Below are 20,362 nucleotides of genomic sequence, written 5' to 3'. Positions count from 1 at the left end.
CACGCAAACATACATATTTATTCATTTAATCATTTAAATGTAATAATTTATGACATTTAAATGGGACGTATTAGGGGTATTATAGGCAATGGGGGGGAACAGTGCCCCCCTTGAATAGGGAAACACTGCTCACTTTGCAAAAAGATTGAAGGTTTTGAGAAAGTTAATTATCTTTAAATAAAAATGTGTTACCAAATTCAAACTGATGATAATACAGCTCTTATTTTATAAGTGTTTTATGCAACAGTTCTGTAAAATAAAATGTGTCCTCAAATGCAGAGAAAAATACTGAACACATAAGGTTATGTTGGTCCATTTGGCTGAGGCCAGATGGTCCAGCAGGTGGTCTGAAATATACAGTTTAATTATTTTTGCTCTCTCAGTTTGCTGATTAATTACTTGGTCTGCGGTAACTAAAATGGGCTCTGTCAGCAGTGGTGTTCACATCACGTCAAGAGTCCCCTGGCAACAACAAACAGGCAATTGTAGGGAGAAATAACTGCACAGGCAGAAAATGGCAATAAACGCAGGAAGCTGTCACAGTTGCATCAGCAAACCAGTAATATCTGTCTGTAGCATGCCAGCACAAACCAGTATGAGCTTCTAGTTATTCCAAGACAAGTCATCATTTGCAAAACCTCTTGAAAGAGCTGAAATAAACACAAGTGAGTTCCAATGCTAATGTTGCAGAGTAAATATTTGTTCTCTCTCTGCCGAAGATGTTAATCACCACTCAGAGTGGATTCAGTGCAGTCAATGGCAGCGAATGTTTCTATTATCCTCAGAGATCTGATGTTCGTTACACACAACCACGTATCTGCCTGCTGTCACCTTCTGCAGGTCTCCAGTTCTCTCCGTCTGTTTATGAAGCTTTTCTGTGGAATTTTGCTTCACATTCCAACAAAGTTGAGACGTTGTGAAACCCACCTTTATTTTAGGTGTTGAACACCCTGTAAGAGTTTACACTGATTCTTCATTAAAATACTATTGCTATGATGTGATTTTCTCCAATCTTATTGTTTTTGCCAGATTTTATTGCACTGTTTTTATTCTTTGTTTTTAATTTTATGTTTAATTGTGTTTGCTATGTACAGCACTTCGGTTCTCTGTGGTTGTTTAAGTAAAGTTAAAATGGAGTGGACTGTGTACATGTACTATTTCGGGGGGGGGGGGGGGGATTATAGGTTAGGTTTAGATTAAACTCAGCTCTGGTCATACACACTAAGCCTTCTGAATTGTTCTTTAAAAAAAATGCCACTTAATGGTATCATTAGTATCAGAAAGGGGTTAACAACTGACCTGACTACTGAACATACTTGTATTTTTGTTTAGTTCTCAGTCTGAAGCAATTTATTGTTAAAATGTCCCCTGCTGGTTTTAAATGAGGTAAACAGTCCACGTTTTATGACTGGCCCTCTCAGCTACATCATAATGTAAGGTCCTAAACAACCTCTTAATTTAGCAAAGACAAGGGTCATTCAGTGGAGGACAAGAGTAGATATTCACAATTAGTCCTAAGAGAGGAGAGGAGAGGGTGCTGAGGAAACTCACCTCCACCATCTTCTCTATGTGTTTCTTGATGATGGTTGGGTCGGCATTGGGTTTCACTGAGACAGACCATTCATCAATCACCGTGGTCTTGGGTTCAGGTTGGGGGGTTGGGTTGGAGTTCTGCTGCATAAACAAATAATTAAATACCATGAGATACATATAAAGACAAGTAAGGGTTTGAAAAATAAAGTTTCTATTATGGTAGAATGAAAACAAACATTTGAATGCCCAACATTAGAAATTTAAATGTTTCCATTCAAAAATGATTTTCCATTAAAAGTTATGTGAGCATGGTAAAATGCAACAAAATGTTATCTTTCATTTGTTCTTTTTTTTCCCTACAACTCACAAGTACAGAAAAATCATTTTCAGTAATATGATGGTAGAGTCTGGTGTTGAAATAAGTGTACATATTTTATATTTTTCTAAACTGTAACGATGCTCATTGAAGACACTGTCACTTCTTTTATACACATTATATTACTGTATGTCTATTATATAAAAGTTAAATGAATTCTGAAAATGGGATATGTATTTTACATTGAAATAATTTTGAGGATTCATTGCGTACGCAGCAAACAGTGATTCTCAAACTTCAAACTCTGGTCCAGATCTGGACCGATAGGCAAGTCCATCCAAACCCAACCCATGTGTTATAGATACAGTATATCGGTGCGAGTTTTATCAGCCATTTAGTAGAAAGCTAATACTGTGGCCAACATCTTTAGTGTCAAGGTTCAGGCAGACTCCTTTTCTGTTGATGTTTCTGCCACATGTTGGTATTCTGTCAGTAGTGATGCCTGTTGTTTAAAAGAGCTGCAGTGAGTGCTGCCCATCTGACATGCTAGTATCAAAGTCAACTCTGTTCTTTTGACCTCACAGTTCACACAAGACACAAGTTGGGCAACAGTATACTCTCACCATGTGGAAGACTCATATTTCAGAGTCTCCTCCACTATCAGCTCGACCACCAAGCCTATGTGACAGAAATGTCATCATCTGAACATGTGCACGAAAGTCTACCAGAGAACTTCTTTGATTTTGTGACTGACTTCACCGGCAGCAGCAATAAAGATCCCATTCAAACCAAGAGACGGGGTGTTTTTGTCAGCGTGCTGTTTACCACGGGTTTACGAGGTTCCCTCTGTAGAGAAATCTGATAGATCTCCTCCTCAGTGTGGTACTGGTCCAGAGAAACCTGCAGGGACAAGTCATGAGTGAGTGGGGCTAGTTACAAGATCACTATGAAAATAAACATGATACTCAGAAAAGCACAAAATAGATCCACAGTTTCCCGAGTTTATCTCAAGCTAACAAGCAGATGTCGTCTGTTGCTGAGGGATTTGAATAGTCAATGTTTGGAGTTTTTGAGAAGAGTTTTTCAAAATTTTCTGGGCTGGAATTGAACAAGAAATGCAAGTAAACCTTTATGTTTTGGTGCAAGTTAATCACGTGGGAAGGAGATTTACTGTGTTTAAGAAGAGTTTTCTTTTGTTTGTCCAAGGCAGCTCAGAGTGTCGGATCCTGGCGAGCGGAGGAAGCAATTTTATCTAATGGTGGAGCCAGGAGGGAAGGGAAGTCTGAGATTGTCATCATTGTATGTTCCCATACAATGATGAAATTAGTTCTCTGCATTTAACCCATCACATGTGAAATGCACCCAGGTGGAGCAGTGGGCAGCTATGTTGGCGCTTGGGGAGCAATTAGGGATTAGGTGTCTTGCTCAAAGACACCATGACATGTGGGAATGGCTGGGAGTCGAACCGCAACTTTCTGGTCCCAGGTCAGCTGCCCTGCCTCTAACCCATCTCAGACCCCAAGATGGAGGTGGCCAATGGTGGCAATGGACACCATAGATTATTCTTCGACAACCCAAACATTTGAGGAAACTAGAGTATATGTTTAAGCAATAGAAAAACTCGAATGCTTAGCTTCCTCAAATGATTGAGGTGGCCAGTTTACCTACAAACTGGTCATCTTGGTGGCCATCTTGGATTTTGACGTGGCAACCAAATTTTTGATAGGGACTTTTTTTAGGTATGGAGCCACAAACCAAAATGGAAGTCAATACGTTGCTTATTTTTCCACGTTATCATGCTCACAACATACACGAACATATGGATGGATGGATGGATGGATGGATGGATGGATGGTTGGTTGGATGGAGGGAATTTCCAATTCCCCTTCTATGCTCCGCTATGGGGGACAATAAACATGATACTCAGAAAAGTACAAAGTTGATAAGTTCTTTCCCAAATTTGTTTTCTCAAATTAAAAATCAGTATGTCTTGTGCATGGCATCTTTCAAAACCATTCTTTTGTGATGAATTCAGGAGTTCTTTTGTTGTTTCTTCTATTCTACCTTGGTGTGGCTCTTTGATATTGTGGAAGTTTACACTCAGTGGCAGCTAGACTTCAGTTTCCAATATGCTGTAACCCAATACTGCATCTTTTAGCAGAGGCAACAGATGTGTTCTTTCATTCATCATTCATCACATGACGTCACCTGAACCAGCTTCATTAGCTGACAAATGTCAGATGGAGATGAAAGCTCAGGAAGTTAGTTTGGTGAAATCAATCAACGGAAACTTTCAATGTGCAACAACAAAATGAAAAACAAAGATGTTTTCAAAACTTGAAGCAACAAAATCAGAGCGTGGGAACATTTTGAAATCTAGTGAATCTGAACATTTCTCAATCTAAAGAATGTGTAGTGTGAACTTAAACCTAACTTTTCTCACACATAAAAAGACCGGCCTCATCATAGTACAGTCGTTTAGTCTTGAAAAAGTTTAAACAACTTTATATAAACATGTTCTACATAGATTTGATCTTCTCTTCTCTACTCATGACCCAAGAATGAAAAAAATAGTCTTGTTTAAATCTAAAATTCTCTGAAATGTGATCAATAAGGTTGTTTGTTTCATGATTTCTGAAATTGTTTTCCTTTATGGTTGAAAGATATACAATATCAATCAGTCGTAGATTTAAGTGTTTCATGCACTAACCCTCCATCACAGAATTAGTTATACTTGTGTTTTTATTATGGCAAGATACAGCATCAGGAGGAACAAGATCACTCAGAGATTGCTGTTGTCTTTTTACCGACAAGCATCTTAACACACTGCATCACAGGTGGTATCTTAGCTGCACAGAGGATCAGAGGAACGTGCTCCAGAGAGTGATCTACACAGCCCAGAAGATCATGGGCTGCCCTCTTCTCTCACTGGAAGATCTAAACAGTTCCTGCTACAAAGGAAAAGCCCACAGCATCCCAAATGACACATCTCATCCTGGACATGATCTATTTGACCGTTACCATCAGGGAAAAGATTCAGATCAATGAAGAACAAACAGATTTAAAAATAGTTTTTTATTTGTCAGCTGTTACTGAACTTAACAAGAGCTGCAAGAACTGAATAAGTGCAATAAGGGACAACTAGTGTCATATCGATCTGCTTGTGTTGCACATATGAGATATTTAAAATCTGCAATTATTAACTTTTATACATATTATATATACAACTATATATTGTTTGATATTACATTGTTTTTACTTTTGCTCTGGGAAGCACAACTAAGTTTTGTTGTATTTAGGTGCAATGACAATGAAGGTCTATTCTATTCTATTCTATTCTAACCCAATACCCAAAAAGTTGGGACACTGTAAAATTAAATTTTTTGCATTTTTTAATTTACAATGTATCAAGTGTTTACACTAAGAAACTGTACCATTTTTTATGGAAACATTTTATTGTTTGCTTTTTGTGGGTAGCAGCACATCTCAAAGGAGTTAGGACAAGGGCAACAAAATGCAGTAGAAAAAAGGTGATCTGAATAGAAAACAGCTGGAGGAGTGTTTCACATCTAATCTGGTTAACTGGCAATAAGTCAGTAAAGGACTGTGTGTATAAAAGAACATTTTAGAGAGGCTGAATGTGTTGGAAACTGATGCCTCTTATCAAGAAGGTTTCCAGCTAAAAGGCTAAAAGTCAATATTGGATGGCCATGATGTTCAGTCCATTTAAAATGGACAGAGGCAGGGTGAGAAACTGTTCTGTGGTCAGACAAAGCAAATTTCATTTTTTTTTTTATTTTTTTTTTTCAGAAACCATGAATACTGTGTCCTCCATACTAAGGAGAAGAGAGACCATTTATTCCCTTGTTAGTGCACAGTTCAAAGCCCTGCCTCTCTGGTGGTATAGGGGTTCATTTATTTGCTCTGGCATGAGCAGCTTATACTTCTGGAAAGGTTCCATCAAATGCAGAAAATGTGTTAAGATAAAATATGCTTCAATCCAGGCATCATTTTTAGGGAAAACCTTAAATATTTGACCAAGACTATGTTAAACTGTTACTGCATCCATTTCAACAGCAGCACTTGTAGGAGTCTGGGTGCTGAGCTAGGCTGTCTGCAGCCCTGACCTCTCACAAATTGAAGACATTTGATGCAGCATGAAACAAAAACAATAACAAATAAGCAACAGGAGTGTTAAACAGCTAAAATCCTCCATCAGACAAGATCAGGTCAATATTGTTCTACAAAAACTCCAACAGCTTGTCACGTTTCTGCCCCTCCTGCCATAGCTCCTGTTTTCATGTTCTGTGTTTCCCCTGCTCATGTCACGTCTCTGTGATCCTGTCAACCATCACCATGCCCACTCAGCTCATGCACCACAATCAGCCCTCATGCCGTTCACCTGTTTCCAGCCCTACTTAAACTGCATGCTCACACTCAGACTCTGCCAGATTATTGAACTCCTTCGGGTCAGTAAATGTCCAGCGTCCTTGTTACAGTTTTGTTTGCCTGCCTGGTCTTGATCTCATGCCTGTCTCTCGGATTCCTCGTCTTGCCAGCTCCTTGTCTATTCTGCATTATCCCCTTTCTGCCTATGGTATCAACCTCTGCTTCCTCTACTTCAACCATGCCTCAAGGATCACGTTTTGGATTTGGCTATGGACTTCTGATCACCTGTATATGACTCTTGCCTGTTTCTCTGGACCACCTACTTGGATCTCCCTTAAATCAACGCATTGCTCAGCTCTGCCTCATAGCCGCTCCGTCTTCACCACCAGTGATGTCATCCCATCCATCTCCCTCAAGGAGCCCCTCCTTCACCCGTTAGTGACTGTCTGAGTATCCATCAGATGAAGTCCTCTTCACTAACTCTCCTGTCTCTTCAGATTGACCCAGCTTTGGGACTTTGGCATCCACCAGCAGCTGTTTAATTAAACCTTGAACTGTTCCTGTTGTCTGTTGTCAAGTTCAAATCCTAAAAATGAGTTCTTTCCACAGCTGGTTTCAGTTCCCAGATGTTTTCAGAATGTTGTTAAAAGAAGAGAGGATGCTTCAGTGAGAGCATCTGAACTTTATCTTCAATCCCCTTCCAGATTCATCTCAGTTTGGTCTGATTATAAAGTTCAATCTTGTTCATTTGGTTCAAGTAATTTTACATTATTTCTTCCTTTAGTCAACCCCTGAAACACCTGATTTGTGTTGTATTTGTTTAGCAATTATCATGCTTCAAGTTGTCACAATGTTCAGTCAGGTCATCTGGATGGTTTCTTTTATGTGCCGAGACGTTTTGCCCTCCATCCAAAGGGCTTCATCTGTCTGAGGAAACACTAAACAAAACTGATTCTCCACCAACAGCCTACTCCAAAATATTAATAAAAAAAAACAACAGTTATTGGTTTTGTTTGTTGTTGGAGAATCATTTTTGTTTGGTGTTTTCTTCAGACAGATTAAGCTCTTCGGATGGAGGGTGAAAACATCTCAGCACAAAAAATAAATCGTCCAGATAACATGACTGAAAATTGTTGGAGTTTATACTTGGAATATTGAGCATGGACTTTCGTGCTTCAAGTTATATATTTAAATCTCTCAACACTCCACAGAATACATTCTTCTCTGCCAGTTCTGACAGACAACCATGGCACAAGCATTTTAATTCCCCTTTTAATAATTTCAGTGGTATTGCGATCAAAGGTTAATTTTAGACAAAAAAATAAAAATCTGCAGGCCCAGATCACATGGAGGCTTTTTCTTAAAACTAGCTGTTGATTTTATTTCATCTACAGTACTTTGACCTTTTTTTTTAATCCTTCCCGTAGTTTAGGTCATATCCCTTTGGTTTGAAAGTCTGCCTTTAGTAACTCCCCTCTTTAAAGGCCAACCCAACTAAACTGAATATGTAGTTATTCAGCCCATGTCCAAGCTGTCTGTTTAGGCCAAAGTTCTAGAGTCCTTGGTGAACACCTGAAATACTTTTTCATCTCTAATAGTATTTAAACTGACTTACTGTCTGGTTTTAGAGCAATGCACAGTACTCAACAGCAAATTTAGAAATTGTAAATTATATTATTGTTCGTTTATATAAAACAATATTATGCAGCCCTTTTTATATTGGTTTATCAAAAACCATCAATACAGCTGAACATGAAATTTAATTGAAAATACTTTTTGATATTGGACTTTCTCAGCAAGAAGTTGAATGGTTTAAGAACTACTTGTCCAACAGGTCACAATGTATGTAGGTGGAAGGTCTTTGGTCCATTCATCTTCAATTATCCAAGGGTGTTCCACAAGACTCTATCCTAAGTCCACTTCTTTTGATAATTTATTTAAACAGTTTTAATTTAAAAATGCCACATGCTACTTAGGGATGGGGCCGATTCTGTATCGGTATCGGCCTCCGATACCAGCATAATTTGCGTATCGGATTTTTCCGATCCAACCTACAGAAATTTCCAATCCATGATGCAAGTTGGCTTCAAACTATGGAATGGATTTTCTGAACGGAGGCGTGTCTCATGAACCCAGAGTAATAAGACCTGCCTCACATTCAGGAAATCCATTTCATAGTTTGCAGGCAGCTACAACGTGAACAGCACTGTAGCTAACAGCTAACCAACTTTTCATCTAAACATGTCCGCTGTGTGGAAGTATTTTACACTAGAAACACCACAAAACGAGACAGCAATGTGCAATGTCTGCAAAGCCATAACACCAGATTAAACCGTGGTAAAGTTAGTTTTACGTTGGACATTTGAGCTCCGTGGCTTCAGCGGTCTGCTTCTCTTGCTGAACCCGTAGCAGGCAGCCCGACCCCGGCCAGCTGCGTCCATAATTAATGACCAACCGCTATCAGTTGTAGAAAATGAAGGATTTCTCAGCTTGATATTTGCAGCCAAGATATAGTTTACCCTCCAGGAGATATTTATCAGTACAACAGTAGATTATCATAAAAAACATGATTAGAAAATGATATATAAAAAAGAAACAAAAACAGCTACATTATAAAGTGATGTAAATAACTAAAAAACATGTATGTGTTGGTTTATGCCATGAACTTAGCAGATGTTTAAAGCCATTTTTTATTTAATTCATTTATTCATTCATTTAAAAGAGACAAAATAAACAACAAATTCACCAAAAAGAAAACATTGAATGAAAAGTGCAGAAAGAAGAAAAAAATTCTTATTCTTATATCTCCCCCTTATTTAAAAAAAATATATAAAATAAAATAAAATAACTTTAAACAAACAATCACTTAAATTAATCGCTTTAATATCCACTTTAAAGCTAGGAATAAAAAAAATATATATATTTTCCATCCATCCATCCATTATCTTTACCCGCTTATTCCATTTTGGGTCACGGTGCCCATGTCCAGCAATCACTGTGCGAGGGGCGGGGTACACCCTGGACGGGTCTCCAGTCCATCACAGGGACACATAGAGACAAACGAGACAAACAACCATTCACTCTCTCATTCACACCTAGGGACAATTTAGAGTTACCAATCAGCCTAACATGCATGTTTTTGGTCTGTAGGAGGAAACTGGAGTACCCAGAGAAAACCCACGCATGCACGGAGAGAAGCAAACTCCACCCAGAAGGGCCCCTGGACTGGGGTTTGAACCAAGGACCTGCTCGCTGAGAGGCAGCAGCTCTACCAGTTGCGCCACCGTGCTGCCCAAATATATATTTTGTGTTAGCATAATTTAATTCTAACTTTAAAACTTATCCAACATTAATAAAACTTCTCAAGTTGCCTTTTTGGACATGCATGCATATATTTGTACAAATTGTACTTGAGAGGAGATCATTACAGCCCCATGTAAAATCTATGATGATGAGGATATCGGAACTGGATCGGTATTGGCCAATATCCAGATTTAGGTATCGGAAGTTAAAAAAATGTGGATTGGTGCATCCCTAATGCTAACATTCATTTTTATGCTGACAACAAGGTCATGTAGTGTGCTGCCAACACAATACTTTTCAAAAGCTACTTTGTACAAGCAGCATTTATTGTGGATAAGTTCAATCTTTGACATAAAACTTGCATTGAGTGTTTGTAAATTACTTTTTTGTATATTCTAGACTATGAAGATATAATTTACATGCATGTATCCTCTAACTAAATTCTAACCTTCTCTAACTGTCTATGCAGTCAGCTGGACTCTGTATATCATGGAGCTTTATGTTTTATCACTGGTCTTGGAGCTCACCCACCATTGTCTTGTGCATACCTGGGTTGGATGGACTCCCTTATCCACCTGCAGGTACTGTCATTGACATAATTTTATTTACAAAGCAGTCTTTGGTTTATTCCCCCTTATCTCCTGTCCTATAAGGATAAGATGTGTTCAGGGGGTTATTTTCTGTGTTCAATTGAGTTCATTTTATTAACTGGACCTAAGGTTTATGTAGATTACAGGGGAAAAAATACAAAGTAATAATTCCAGTTTGCTGCTCCTTCAGACTGGAATCATCTGCAGAAAGACAAAATAGAAAGAGTTGGTCTTGCTTAATGTTTTTAAGGCCATTCTTAGTTCATCTGTGAATGAGGCAACTGTTTGAAAATGTTTTAACTAATACATTTTATGGGGGGGTCTTCTCTGTTGTTTTCTTCTTTTATTTCTGCTATTTATTATGATTTTTTAAATTATTACTATGCTTTGATGACTGTGACTGGTAATGTGTGACCAGCTGACATTCTTGGCCAGGTCTCTCTTGAGAAAAAAAAAAAAAAAGATTTTTAATCTCAACAGGCTATACCTGGTTAAATCAAAGTTTAAATAAATAAATACATACATTAAATTCTGTAAAAATATTGAACGCCTTCCATGCTGTCTCTCACCTCTGCTCTCTAACCTCAGCTGGTAGCTGCTGTGACAGCATCAGCAATCCTTTATTTTTTTGTAAGTCAGTTAACTTGAAGCTGACTGCCACACAGAGGCATCCTCTGCTGGCCTCTAATTGTTTTCTTTCCGCTCTTTGTCAGTGTGTTTCCTGTGTTTCACTGAGCTGAAGTGGCTCACCAGGAAGGACAAAAGGCTCTTCTACCTGTTTAGCCAAATGATTTAAAATAGTGTATTCTGGGTTATGGCATAGATTAATGTTGAATTGTTCTAAGCATTCAGGATTGTAAAACATGAAGGTTCATCTGAAAGATTTATAATTAATTAAAAACATAGCCTTCCTTAAAGGAGTGCCTGTCGCTCACTGGCATCCATGCCAGAGTTTAAAACGGAGATTATTTTATGGTAAGGTAAAGTCTAAAACTGACAGAAACAGCAGTTTTTATGTTGCATATTGTTAACAAGACATCATGATTTGGGTTGACCCCAACTGTTAATCAAATGTAGATGTACATCCACTGATTACTTTCTGAGAGTTTAATAAAATCTATAAAGTGGTTCCTTATATATTTTACAAACAGACAAACAAGGTTGACTCCAAGAGTTAAGATCTTCCAAAATGAGAAAAGCTTGGAGTAAGTTTATACTGTGAACTGTTACTCAGCTGGAACAAGTTTATAACATTATCTGTAAAATTGAATTCCATCCATCCAAACATCAGAATCAGAATCAGAATAAACTTTATTGGCATTGCACCGAGATACAACGAGAATATGTACGTACAGTCATCCGAAGATGGGCGGAGTGCACGAAGCTGCGGCTATAAATAATTAGTGTGGCCTTCTTATTCTTATTCAGAATAATATTTTGCTTAGATGAGAAAAGGAAAGAAAACATGAGGAGAGACGGTATAAAAAAAAAGATCTCTCACACAGTTTCCTAGACAGGGCACGATTTGAGGCATCAAAAAAAACTACCATAGCAAAGCAACATAAACAGACGTTATACATTTACATATAGGCGGTGAAAACATTGAATTTTTAAGGGAAAGTCGTAGCACAGTCCAGAGCCCCCCCTCAGCCATTGTCCAGATAAGAGTGACATTCATCATCAGCTCAGTTGAGGTTCTGTCACATGTCCACGGCCTTGGGGAAGGGAGGGGTGAGGAAACAGTCAAAGCATCTTTGTTGTTTTCCAAACATTCCAGGAGTTGAGATAAGTCCGGCATCAAGGCCACAGCTTGGGTCAGGCAGAACTCGTGAATTGTTGTTTCTGCCTTTAAAGTCTCGCTGGTATGTATTCCTCTGATGGAAACTCCAAAACAGCTGAATTGATCCAGTCTGAGCACTGTCGAGTTTCAACACATCCACACGAATTTGTAGACAAATCCAAGATTTCACCAACCCAAACAGCAAAATAACCAGTTGTCACCATGAATCCAATTTGTTTCCGTTGAGGTAAGAGGGTCCTCCTTACCCTGACTCCTGTCGGGAGAAGTTGATCGATTTTGTTGAGAGACCAGCTGATACTTCGAATTAGGAGGTATGCAGAAAAAGAGGCTTTTTAAGGGTTCACATTCATCCATCCAAACATCCATCATCCATCCAAACATCCATCCAAACATCCATCCAAACATCCATCCATCCATACATCTATCCATACATCCTGTTAATAAATTATCTAGACTGACCCTGGGTTTCTGTTCTGCTCAGAGACAGGATTATAATCACATTATGGCCCGGTTCTGTGTAGATCAGAAACCCAGGGTCAGTCTAGATAATTTACTAACAATCCATACATACAGTACATCCATCCATACATACATCTATACATTATCTTTGCCCGATTCTTCCTTTTTGGGTCACGGGGGTCATTAGTGCCCATTTCCAGCTATCAATGTACAAGAGGTGGGGGACACCTGGATAGGTCTCCAGTCCATCACAGGGACAAAAAGACAAACAAGACATACAACCATTACCTCTCTCACTCATACCTAGAGACAATTTAGAGTTACCAATCAGTCTAACATGCATGTTTTTGGGCTGCGGGAGGAAACTGGAGCACCTGGAGAAAACCCACACATGCACAGAGAGAACATGCAAACTCCACCCAGAATGGTTCCTGGCAGGGATTAGACCCGGCGACCTTCTCACTGAGAGGCAACAGGTCTACTGAGTCACTGTGCCACTGTAAAATTGAAACAATTATCGTAATATTTCTGTTTAATAAAATTAGTTAGCTATGGCAGTCATTTTGGATTTTGTTGACTCCAAAAAGTGTTAAGCTGTAGATATAAAGACCCTTTCCAAAAATTTAGAATATCATGGAAAAGTTGTTTGACTTTCATAATTCCATTCAAATAGTTAATCTTTAATAGATGATAAATTCAGGACACACAATTGAAAGAATTTCAAGTATTTGTTTGTTTATTTTTACATAGTTTGGGCTTCCACCTCATGAAACCCACGAAAACAGGAATTCAAAAAATTTGAATACTGTGAAGACATGAGTCCAAATTTTGCAGGGCATGAATGTTTTCAACTGAGTGTGACACTAATCATCTACTAAACCAAAGCACCTGCACATGTTTCCCCAGGTGTCAGTAAATTGCTTCAGTTTGGTTCAGTTGTCTCAGTTCGGTTCAATATGGGGAAGACTACAGACATAACTGGCCAGAAGACCATCATTGATACCCTCCATAGGATGGGTAAGCTACAAAAGTTCATAGCTAAGGAGGCTGGCTGTTCATAGAGTGCTGTGTCCAAGCATATCAATGGAAAGTCTAGTGGAAGGGCTAAATGTGGCAGGAGAAGATGCACCAGCAAAAGAGATGACCGTGGACTTCAGCGGATTATCAAACAGAGAAGATTCAAGAATCTGGCAGAGATCCAGAAAGAGTGGAATGAGGCGGGAGTCACAGCTTCAAAAACCACCACATCCAGACGCATCCGGGAGATGGACTATAACTGTTGGGTTCCTTGGTCTTCTTTTCCGATGAAAGTAAAGTGTGTCTTTTTTTCGGAAATCAAGGTCCAAGGATTTGGAGGAAGAAGGGTGAGGAACAGAACCCATGCTGCTTGAGGTCCAGTGTGAAATATCCACAGTCAGTCATGATTTGGGGTGCAATGTCCGGTGCAGGTGTTGGTAAACTCTGCTTTCTTAAATTCAAGGTCACTGCAACAGTCTACCAGAATGTTTTAGAGGACTTCATGATTCCTTCTGCTGAGGATCTGTATGGAGATGCAGATTTCATCTTCCAGCAGGACATGGTCCCTGCCCATGATGCCAGAAGCACCAAAACCTGGTTTGATGCTCATGCCACAGTGCTCGACTGTCCAACCAACTCACCGGACCTAAACCCCATTGAGAGTCTATGAGGTATTCTCAAGAGGAAAATGAGGAGCACCAGACCCAACAACAAAGAAGATCTGACAGCATCAAGGAAATCTGGGCTTCCATAACTCCCAGTCAATGCCACAGGCTGATTGTCTCAACGCCACGTCACATCGAAGCAGTGATTAAGGCAAAGGGATTCCCAACCAAGTATTGAAGATTGACATATCGTTTTGAAAGAACCATATTTTGATTGATTTGTTGTGATCCAAATTTATTTCATTCTTTTTCTGCAAAACCTGAGAAGTAGTGTGGACTGACGTCTTCTTCTAATTTTTTTTTATCCTGTTTTCGTGGGTTTCATGAGCTGGAAGCCCAAATTACGTAAAAATAAACAAATAAATACTTGAAATCGTTTAAATTGTGGGCCCTGAATCTATCACATATTAAAGACTAACTTTTTGAATGGAATTATGGAAGTTAAACAACTTTTCTATGATATTCAAATTTTTTGGAAAGGATCTGTACATCCAGTAAATAAGTTCTAAAAGTTTCATTCAAATTTATTCATTGATTCATGAGATATTTTGCCAACAGACAGACAAAGTGGACTACAAATGGTTAACCATAACATTTTAAACACAGATCTTCAGCAGTCTGTTAGCTCTCAGAATTTGTGTTGGACTCTCAGTCTCACCAAATATTAAGTAAAATCCTTCAAATCGACTGTTTTAGTCACATTTGTGTGGATGTGTGGGAGGTTTTAGTTTGTTTGTTTGTTTGTTTTGGAAAACTGGCAGATCCTAAATCCATTTGATCCCAAACATAATTAGCTATATGTATATATCCAATTATTTTTTTCTTCAAGTTTCAATAAAATCTGTCCATTTGGTTTATGAGATATTTTACTAACATACAAACACCCAAATATGCAAAAACCATATCACCCACTTTAAAAAGGAATAAACCTGCAAGTTAACTCAGTGTGGTTTCTTTGATAAACACAGGCATGTCTTCACTTTGTCAAAATTTGAGGGATAAATTGATTTTTTTTCCCCTCAATCTTATCTCTTCAGGCCAAGCAGGACTCCAACTAGATCCAATCCAATAAGTGTTGGTATAAGATAATTGAGTATCGACTCTGTCTGGTAAACTTTTCATCTCAGATTCAAATCCTGTGAAAGAACCCTGAGGTGACTCTTTTTTTTTTTTGTTGTTGCTTCAAAAACAAAGTAGATTCCAGCAGCTACATCACATCACCACCAGCAGCCAGACTGACTAATTGATTTCGGGGGATTGTTTAAGCTCTCCTCCAACTCAGGAAACATCTGCTAAAAGTAATTCAACACAAACAGCGGTGAAGTGCTCAAACAGTATCTCTGCTTTCATGCTATAACTGAAAGCAGGAACATGAGCAGAGGTCAGACTCAGACAATAACATCAAATCCACATCCATCATGGGATTCTGCCACTGAAAAGGCAGAATATTCAGACAGCCGCTTCCAAAACTCACATAAAACATTTGTGCATCTTAACAGGAACTGTAAGAAATACGCACAAAATATGTTCAACTATGTTCAAATAAACATAAAATAACTTCAAACTGACTAAAGCAAATAACATCAACAACACAAAAAAACACTAAAAACTTATCAAATAAAAAAATTCTTGCTTTTGACTTTTGGTTCACCAGAATACAGTAGTCCTCGACTTATCACGGGATTTAGGGACCACAAAGTCAAAAACCGCAAAGTAGGGATATTAGTACAAATAGTACTAGTAGTAAGTAGTAGTTTATTTTAGTATTTACACATATATATAAAGGCTTTATAAACCATGCTCACACTCTTGTAATATTCTAAACAATGTTTCTAAATGTTTAACTCGCTAAAAGAGCACAGCATGTTATGATTTCAGCTCTCTGCCACGCCCACTGCTCTGCTGTAATCACACTGATCACCTCCCAGTCTCCCTACTTCTGTGTAAATAAAACAATTTAAATTTAAATACGGTAATTTTAAAACATACAGGATTCTTTATTTAAAATATTACAGTACTTAAATTTAAATTGTAGAGAAGCGCAGCAGGACATCAAAGGGTTTAACCCCTCATGCAGCAGATGCAGCACAGAGCAGAAAAGTTCTTCTTGATTAATTACACTGAAACAACTGAATATAAAAGTTCTACGATAATTAAAAATAACTTTTAACACTTTTATATTTTGTGATTATGACGATTTTACAATGGGACATACTTTGAATTTTAAGTTGGAAGACAAAAGTAAATCGGTGCATCTGGACAGCAAAGGTTTTTTTCATTCATTCAACCTTTATTTAGACAGGTCAATCCCATTGAGCCTCGAGGACTCATTTACAAGAGAGACCTGATTTCAACAAAGAATGATGACAACAATTGACAAGAGCGACAACAATAGACAGTTATGAAAAGGCATACAGACTTTTTTTATTTTTACAAATAAGATGGCAAAAAAGTAACAAAAACAGCTAGATTAGAAGGAGAATGTAGAAAACTAAAAACAGGAACATGTCTGCGTTGGTTTCTGCCAGGAACTTAACAGATGTTTGAAGCCACTTAGAGAGGTCAAGGTCGAGAGCTTCAGATATTTTTGTAAGATATTCCAGGAAACAGGACCGGAGTAGGAGAAGGCCCTTTTATCTAGTTCAGTCCTCACTGAGGGGACACTGCAGGTAATAAAGTCCTGAGAGCGCACGCTGAAGCTGCACTCATGCAGAGACATGTAGGAGGAGATGTATGAAGGCAGCAGACCAAGAAGTGATTTAAAGGTGAAAATGTACCAGTGAGAGAGTCTGCATGAAGTTAATGATGTCCAGTTAACCAGTGAATACAGGGTGCAGTGGTGGGTACGATAATCACAGCCAGTTATGAATTTTAGTGTACCATGATAGACAGCATCCAACATCTGCAGGGTTCTTGTAGGAGCGTTCATGTAAATAATATCACCGTAATCAATGGAGGGAAGGAAAGTTACAGATACAAGGTGTTTCCTAGCATTCAGAGTTAGTCAGGATCTGTTTCTGAAAAAGAAACCCAGTTTAACTTTCAGTTTCTTTACTAGGTTTTCCACATGGAGCTTAAAAGAGAGATGAAAGTTGAACAAGATACCCAAATACAGAAAATTGTTAACCTTCACAAAGCTGATGCAGAACGGAGGAAAAATTTGGGCGTGGCAGAGAGCGGACATCATGACAGGCTGCAGGACGGAGCTTCTCCCTGCACCTAATGATTTAGCAGGTGCTAAATCATTTTAAATAGTTTATTTTAAATAAACAATGCATGTCACTCATCCATCAATCAGCCAGTTGTGTGTCTTGTAGAGCTGTCATTTCTAACCCAAACCCGGAGCCCGGAGCCCGGAGCCCGGAGCCCGGAGCCCGGAGCCCGGAGCCCGGAGCCCGGAGCCCGGAGCCCGGAGCCCGGAGCCTGGCCCAGCCCAACCCGGATTAGGGCCGGGCTGGTGTCGGGCTTTTGTTTGAGTCAGTGGACGCACGCAGCTGATAATCCAATTATATGGCAACATGGCTTGTCATACAATCACCTGCCACACGCGGACATTTGACCACACACTGACCAGCCTTGAAAGAGGTAAAAAAAAAGTTCAGTTAAAGTAAAGAAAGACACTCAAACAAATGAAACAGCTTTTTTCTTTCCTTTAGAAGGAAGTGGTGTAATTTAAAAAAAGATTCAACTGCACTCAGCAGATGCGCGCAGCCAACGACCCAAACAGGCGAGATCCCAAAATATCCAACATGTCAGAGCAGGGTCCATGTCTGAATAATGCAGAATACAGGCAGAAGCAGGGATTTAATGTATTTTGATGACCATGAAAGGACAAACACCCCCTCAGCTCCGATTTTCTGCCCCTTTTATTCAGCCATGTGTCCGCTGCCCGTTAATAACTATATAAGCAGTCAAAGCTTAATTAAAAATGGCGGGGGTGGGGTGGGGGTGGGGGGTGTCAGGTTCGGAGCCGTATTTACTGTTAATTCATTAATTCCTCAAGTCAGGTGGGGTTCAGAAATTATGGCTATGGGCTGGGGCCAGGTTGTGTTGGATTTTTGGGGCCCAAATGTAACTATAGTGTCATGTCCACTCTTACTAAGAAAACCTGCGAAAGAGCGAATCCGCGAAAGTCAAACTGCAAAGTGGCGAGGGACTAATGTACTTTAAAACATCTAATGAAACTGACCTTAAGAAAAAGAATGGTACTCTTAATATTTTGTTGTGAGACAATCCAGGGATTTCTGTAACTCAGACTTCTAAACCTGTCCATTCATCATAAAAAACTGTTTCAGCTGACTCTGGTTGAAATGGTCTTTTCCCCAGATGTTTCAGCTCCTTCCACAGATGTTCAACAACATTTAGATCAGGGCTCAGAAAGACATTCAGTACAGTTCAATGTTTGGTTCTGATCCATCCTTGGGTGTTTTTGGCTGTATTTTAGGTCATTATCATGTTGGAGGACCCATGACCTGTGACAGTGACCAAGCTGCACATTTGGCTTTAGAATGTCGATAATCTTGAGCTTTCAATGTACCCTGCACAGATTCAAGCCTCCTCCATATTTCACTGAATGTACAGTGTTCTTTTCTATGTTTCTTTTTTGAGTCTGTGAACATGAAGCTGGTGAGACTTGTTGCCAAAAATCTCCAGTTTTGTCTTATCAGTCCAAATCCTAATCTGAGACATTATCCCAGAATAGCTTCTGGGATAATGTCTCAGATTAGTCTTTATGTAAAAAGTTACCAGGACTGATTTCCTCTAACTGTGTATTAGAAAGACCTTCATTGTTGTTGCACCAAAGCATAACAACATTTTTCTTGTCCAAAATTTATACAGAAAAACTGGTTCATGCATTTATCACATCCAAACTGGACTATTGCAATCGTTTATTATCTGGGTGTCCAAAAATTTCTTTAAAGCCATTCAGTTGATCCAAAATGCTGCTGCCAGGGTCTTAACTGGAATTTAAAGGAGATATAATACCTCTACAGTTTTAGCTTCTCTCCACTGGCTCCCTGTCAAGTCCAGAATAGAATTCAAAGTCTTACTTCTAACCTATAAAGCTCTGAACAACCTAGCTCCATCTTATATTACAGATCTTATTGTTTCATATTTTTCTAACACAGCTCTTCACTCTCAGACTGCAGGTTTACTTGTGGTTCCTAGAGTTTCCAAAAGTAGAATGGGAGGAAGATATTTCAGTTATCAGGCTCCTCTCTTGTGGAACCAACTTCCAGTTTCTGTCCGTGAGGCTGACACATTATCCAGTTTTAAGACTGGGGTTAAAACTTTCGTTATTGATAAATCCTATAGTTAGGGTTGGCTTGGATTTCCTGAGCTATCCCTTAGTTATGCTGTTATTGGCTTAGACTTGGAGGTTGTTTTTCCTCCAATAGAAAGTACACATGGACCTGCCATTCTGCGTTTGTCTGATTCTCCTTCCTGTCTTCTCAAACCAGCCAAAGCCACTTCTCCTGAGCCTCCTGAGCCTGGTTCTGCTGGAGGTTTCTTCCTGTTAAAAGGGAGTTTTTTTTCTTTCCACTGTTGCCTCTGTGCTTGCTCAGAATGGGAGAATGATGAAATGAAAAGTCAACACAATCTTCTCAATATGCATTTAATGCAAATTCTAATCTCACATTTTATGATTCATCTGATTTTCATTAAGTCCACTTTGACTCAAACAGACTGATGGTGCAATCTGACACTGATGACCTTTGACCTTGAACTTCACCTATAATCTCCTTGGAAGTTGTTCTGGGCTCTTTGGTTACATTTTGTACTATCTGGCTTTTTAATTTGTTCTCAGTTTTCCTCTTGTGGACACATCCAGGGAGGTCCTGTGGACCTGAAACTTCTGAATAATGTGTGCAGCTGCAGTGAGAAGAACAGCAAGCTGCTCGGCTGTTATAGCTTCTTACAGCCTTTAACTCTGACATGCTGTTCAATAATTGTCTTTCTAAGCTCCCGAGACATCTCTGTCCTCAGCTTTCTGTGCTCCATGATCAGTGAGGTACAAGCCATGATACAAAACAGCTCTGTGACTACCTGCCACCTGTTAAATGGATAAAATGACTCATTACAGACTGAATAAACGTGATGCTGATAACAAAATGCACCTGAGGTTATCAAAGTGTGGGAGCGTTATTTCCCCTCAGAGAGCAAATAAACAATTACCCCCTCCCCACAATTATTATGGCTATAATTTATGTTACAGTTTTTGTTGTTGCTATACCTCATGACTAATAAGTTATTGGTGATTATATATATATATATATATATATATATA

General features: G+C 39.0%; 1 protein-coding gene across 1 annotated transcript in view; it reads right to left on the bottom strand.

Moving 5' to 3' along the window:
- LOC119414713 (RAS guanyl-releasing protein 2) overlaps nt 1-20,362 on the bottom strand; it is a 152,186-nt gene that overhangs the window by 47,060 nt on the left and 84,764 nt on the right. The window contains exons 10-11 of the mRNA XM_037681824.1: nt 2,675-2,749; nt 1,552-1,674 (exon numbers count right to left, since the gene is read on the bottom strand). Coding sequence (XP_037537752.1) covers nt 1,552-1,674; nt 2,675-2,749 — 198 coding nt within the window. The remainder of the gene's footprint in view (nt 1-1,551; nt 1,675-2,674; nt 2,750-20,362) is intronic.

This window comes from Nematolebias whitei, chromosome 1 (genome assembly GCF_014905685.2).
Source record: "Nematolebias whitei isolate Nwh7 chromosome 1, NemWhi1, whole genome shotgun sequence".
Lineage (NCBI taxonomy): Eukaryota > Metazoa > Chordata > Actinopteri > Cyprinodontiformes > Rivulidae > Nematolebias > Nematolebias whitei.
The sequence above is the reverse complement of the archived record's forward strand: the minus strand, read 5'-3'. Positions and strand labels throughout refer to the sequence as shown.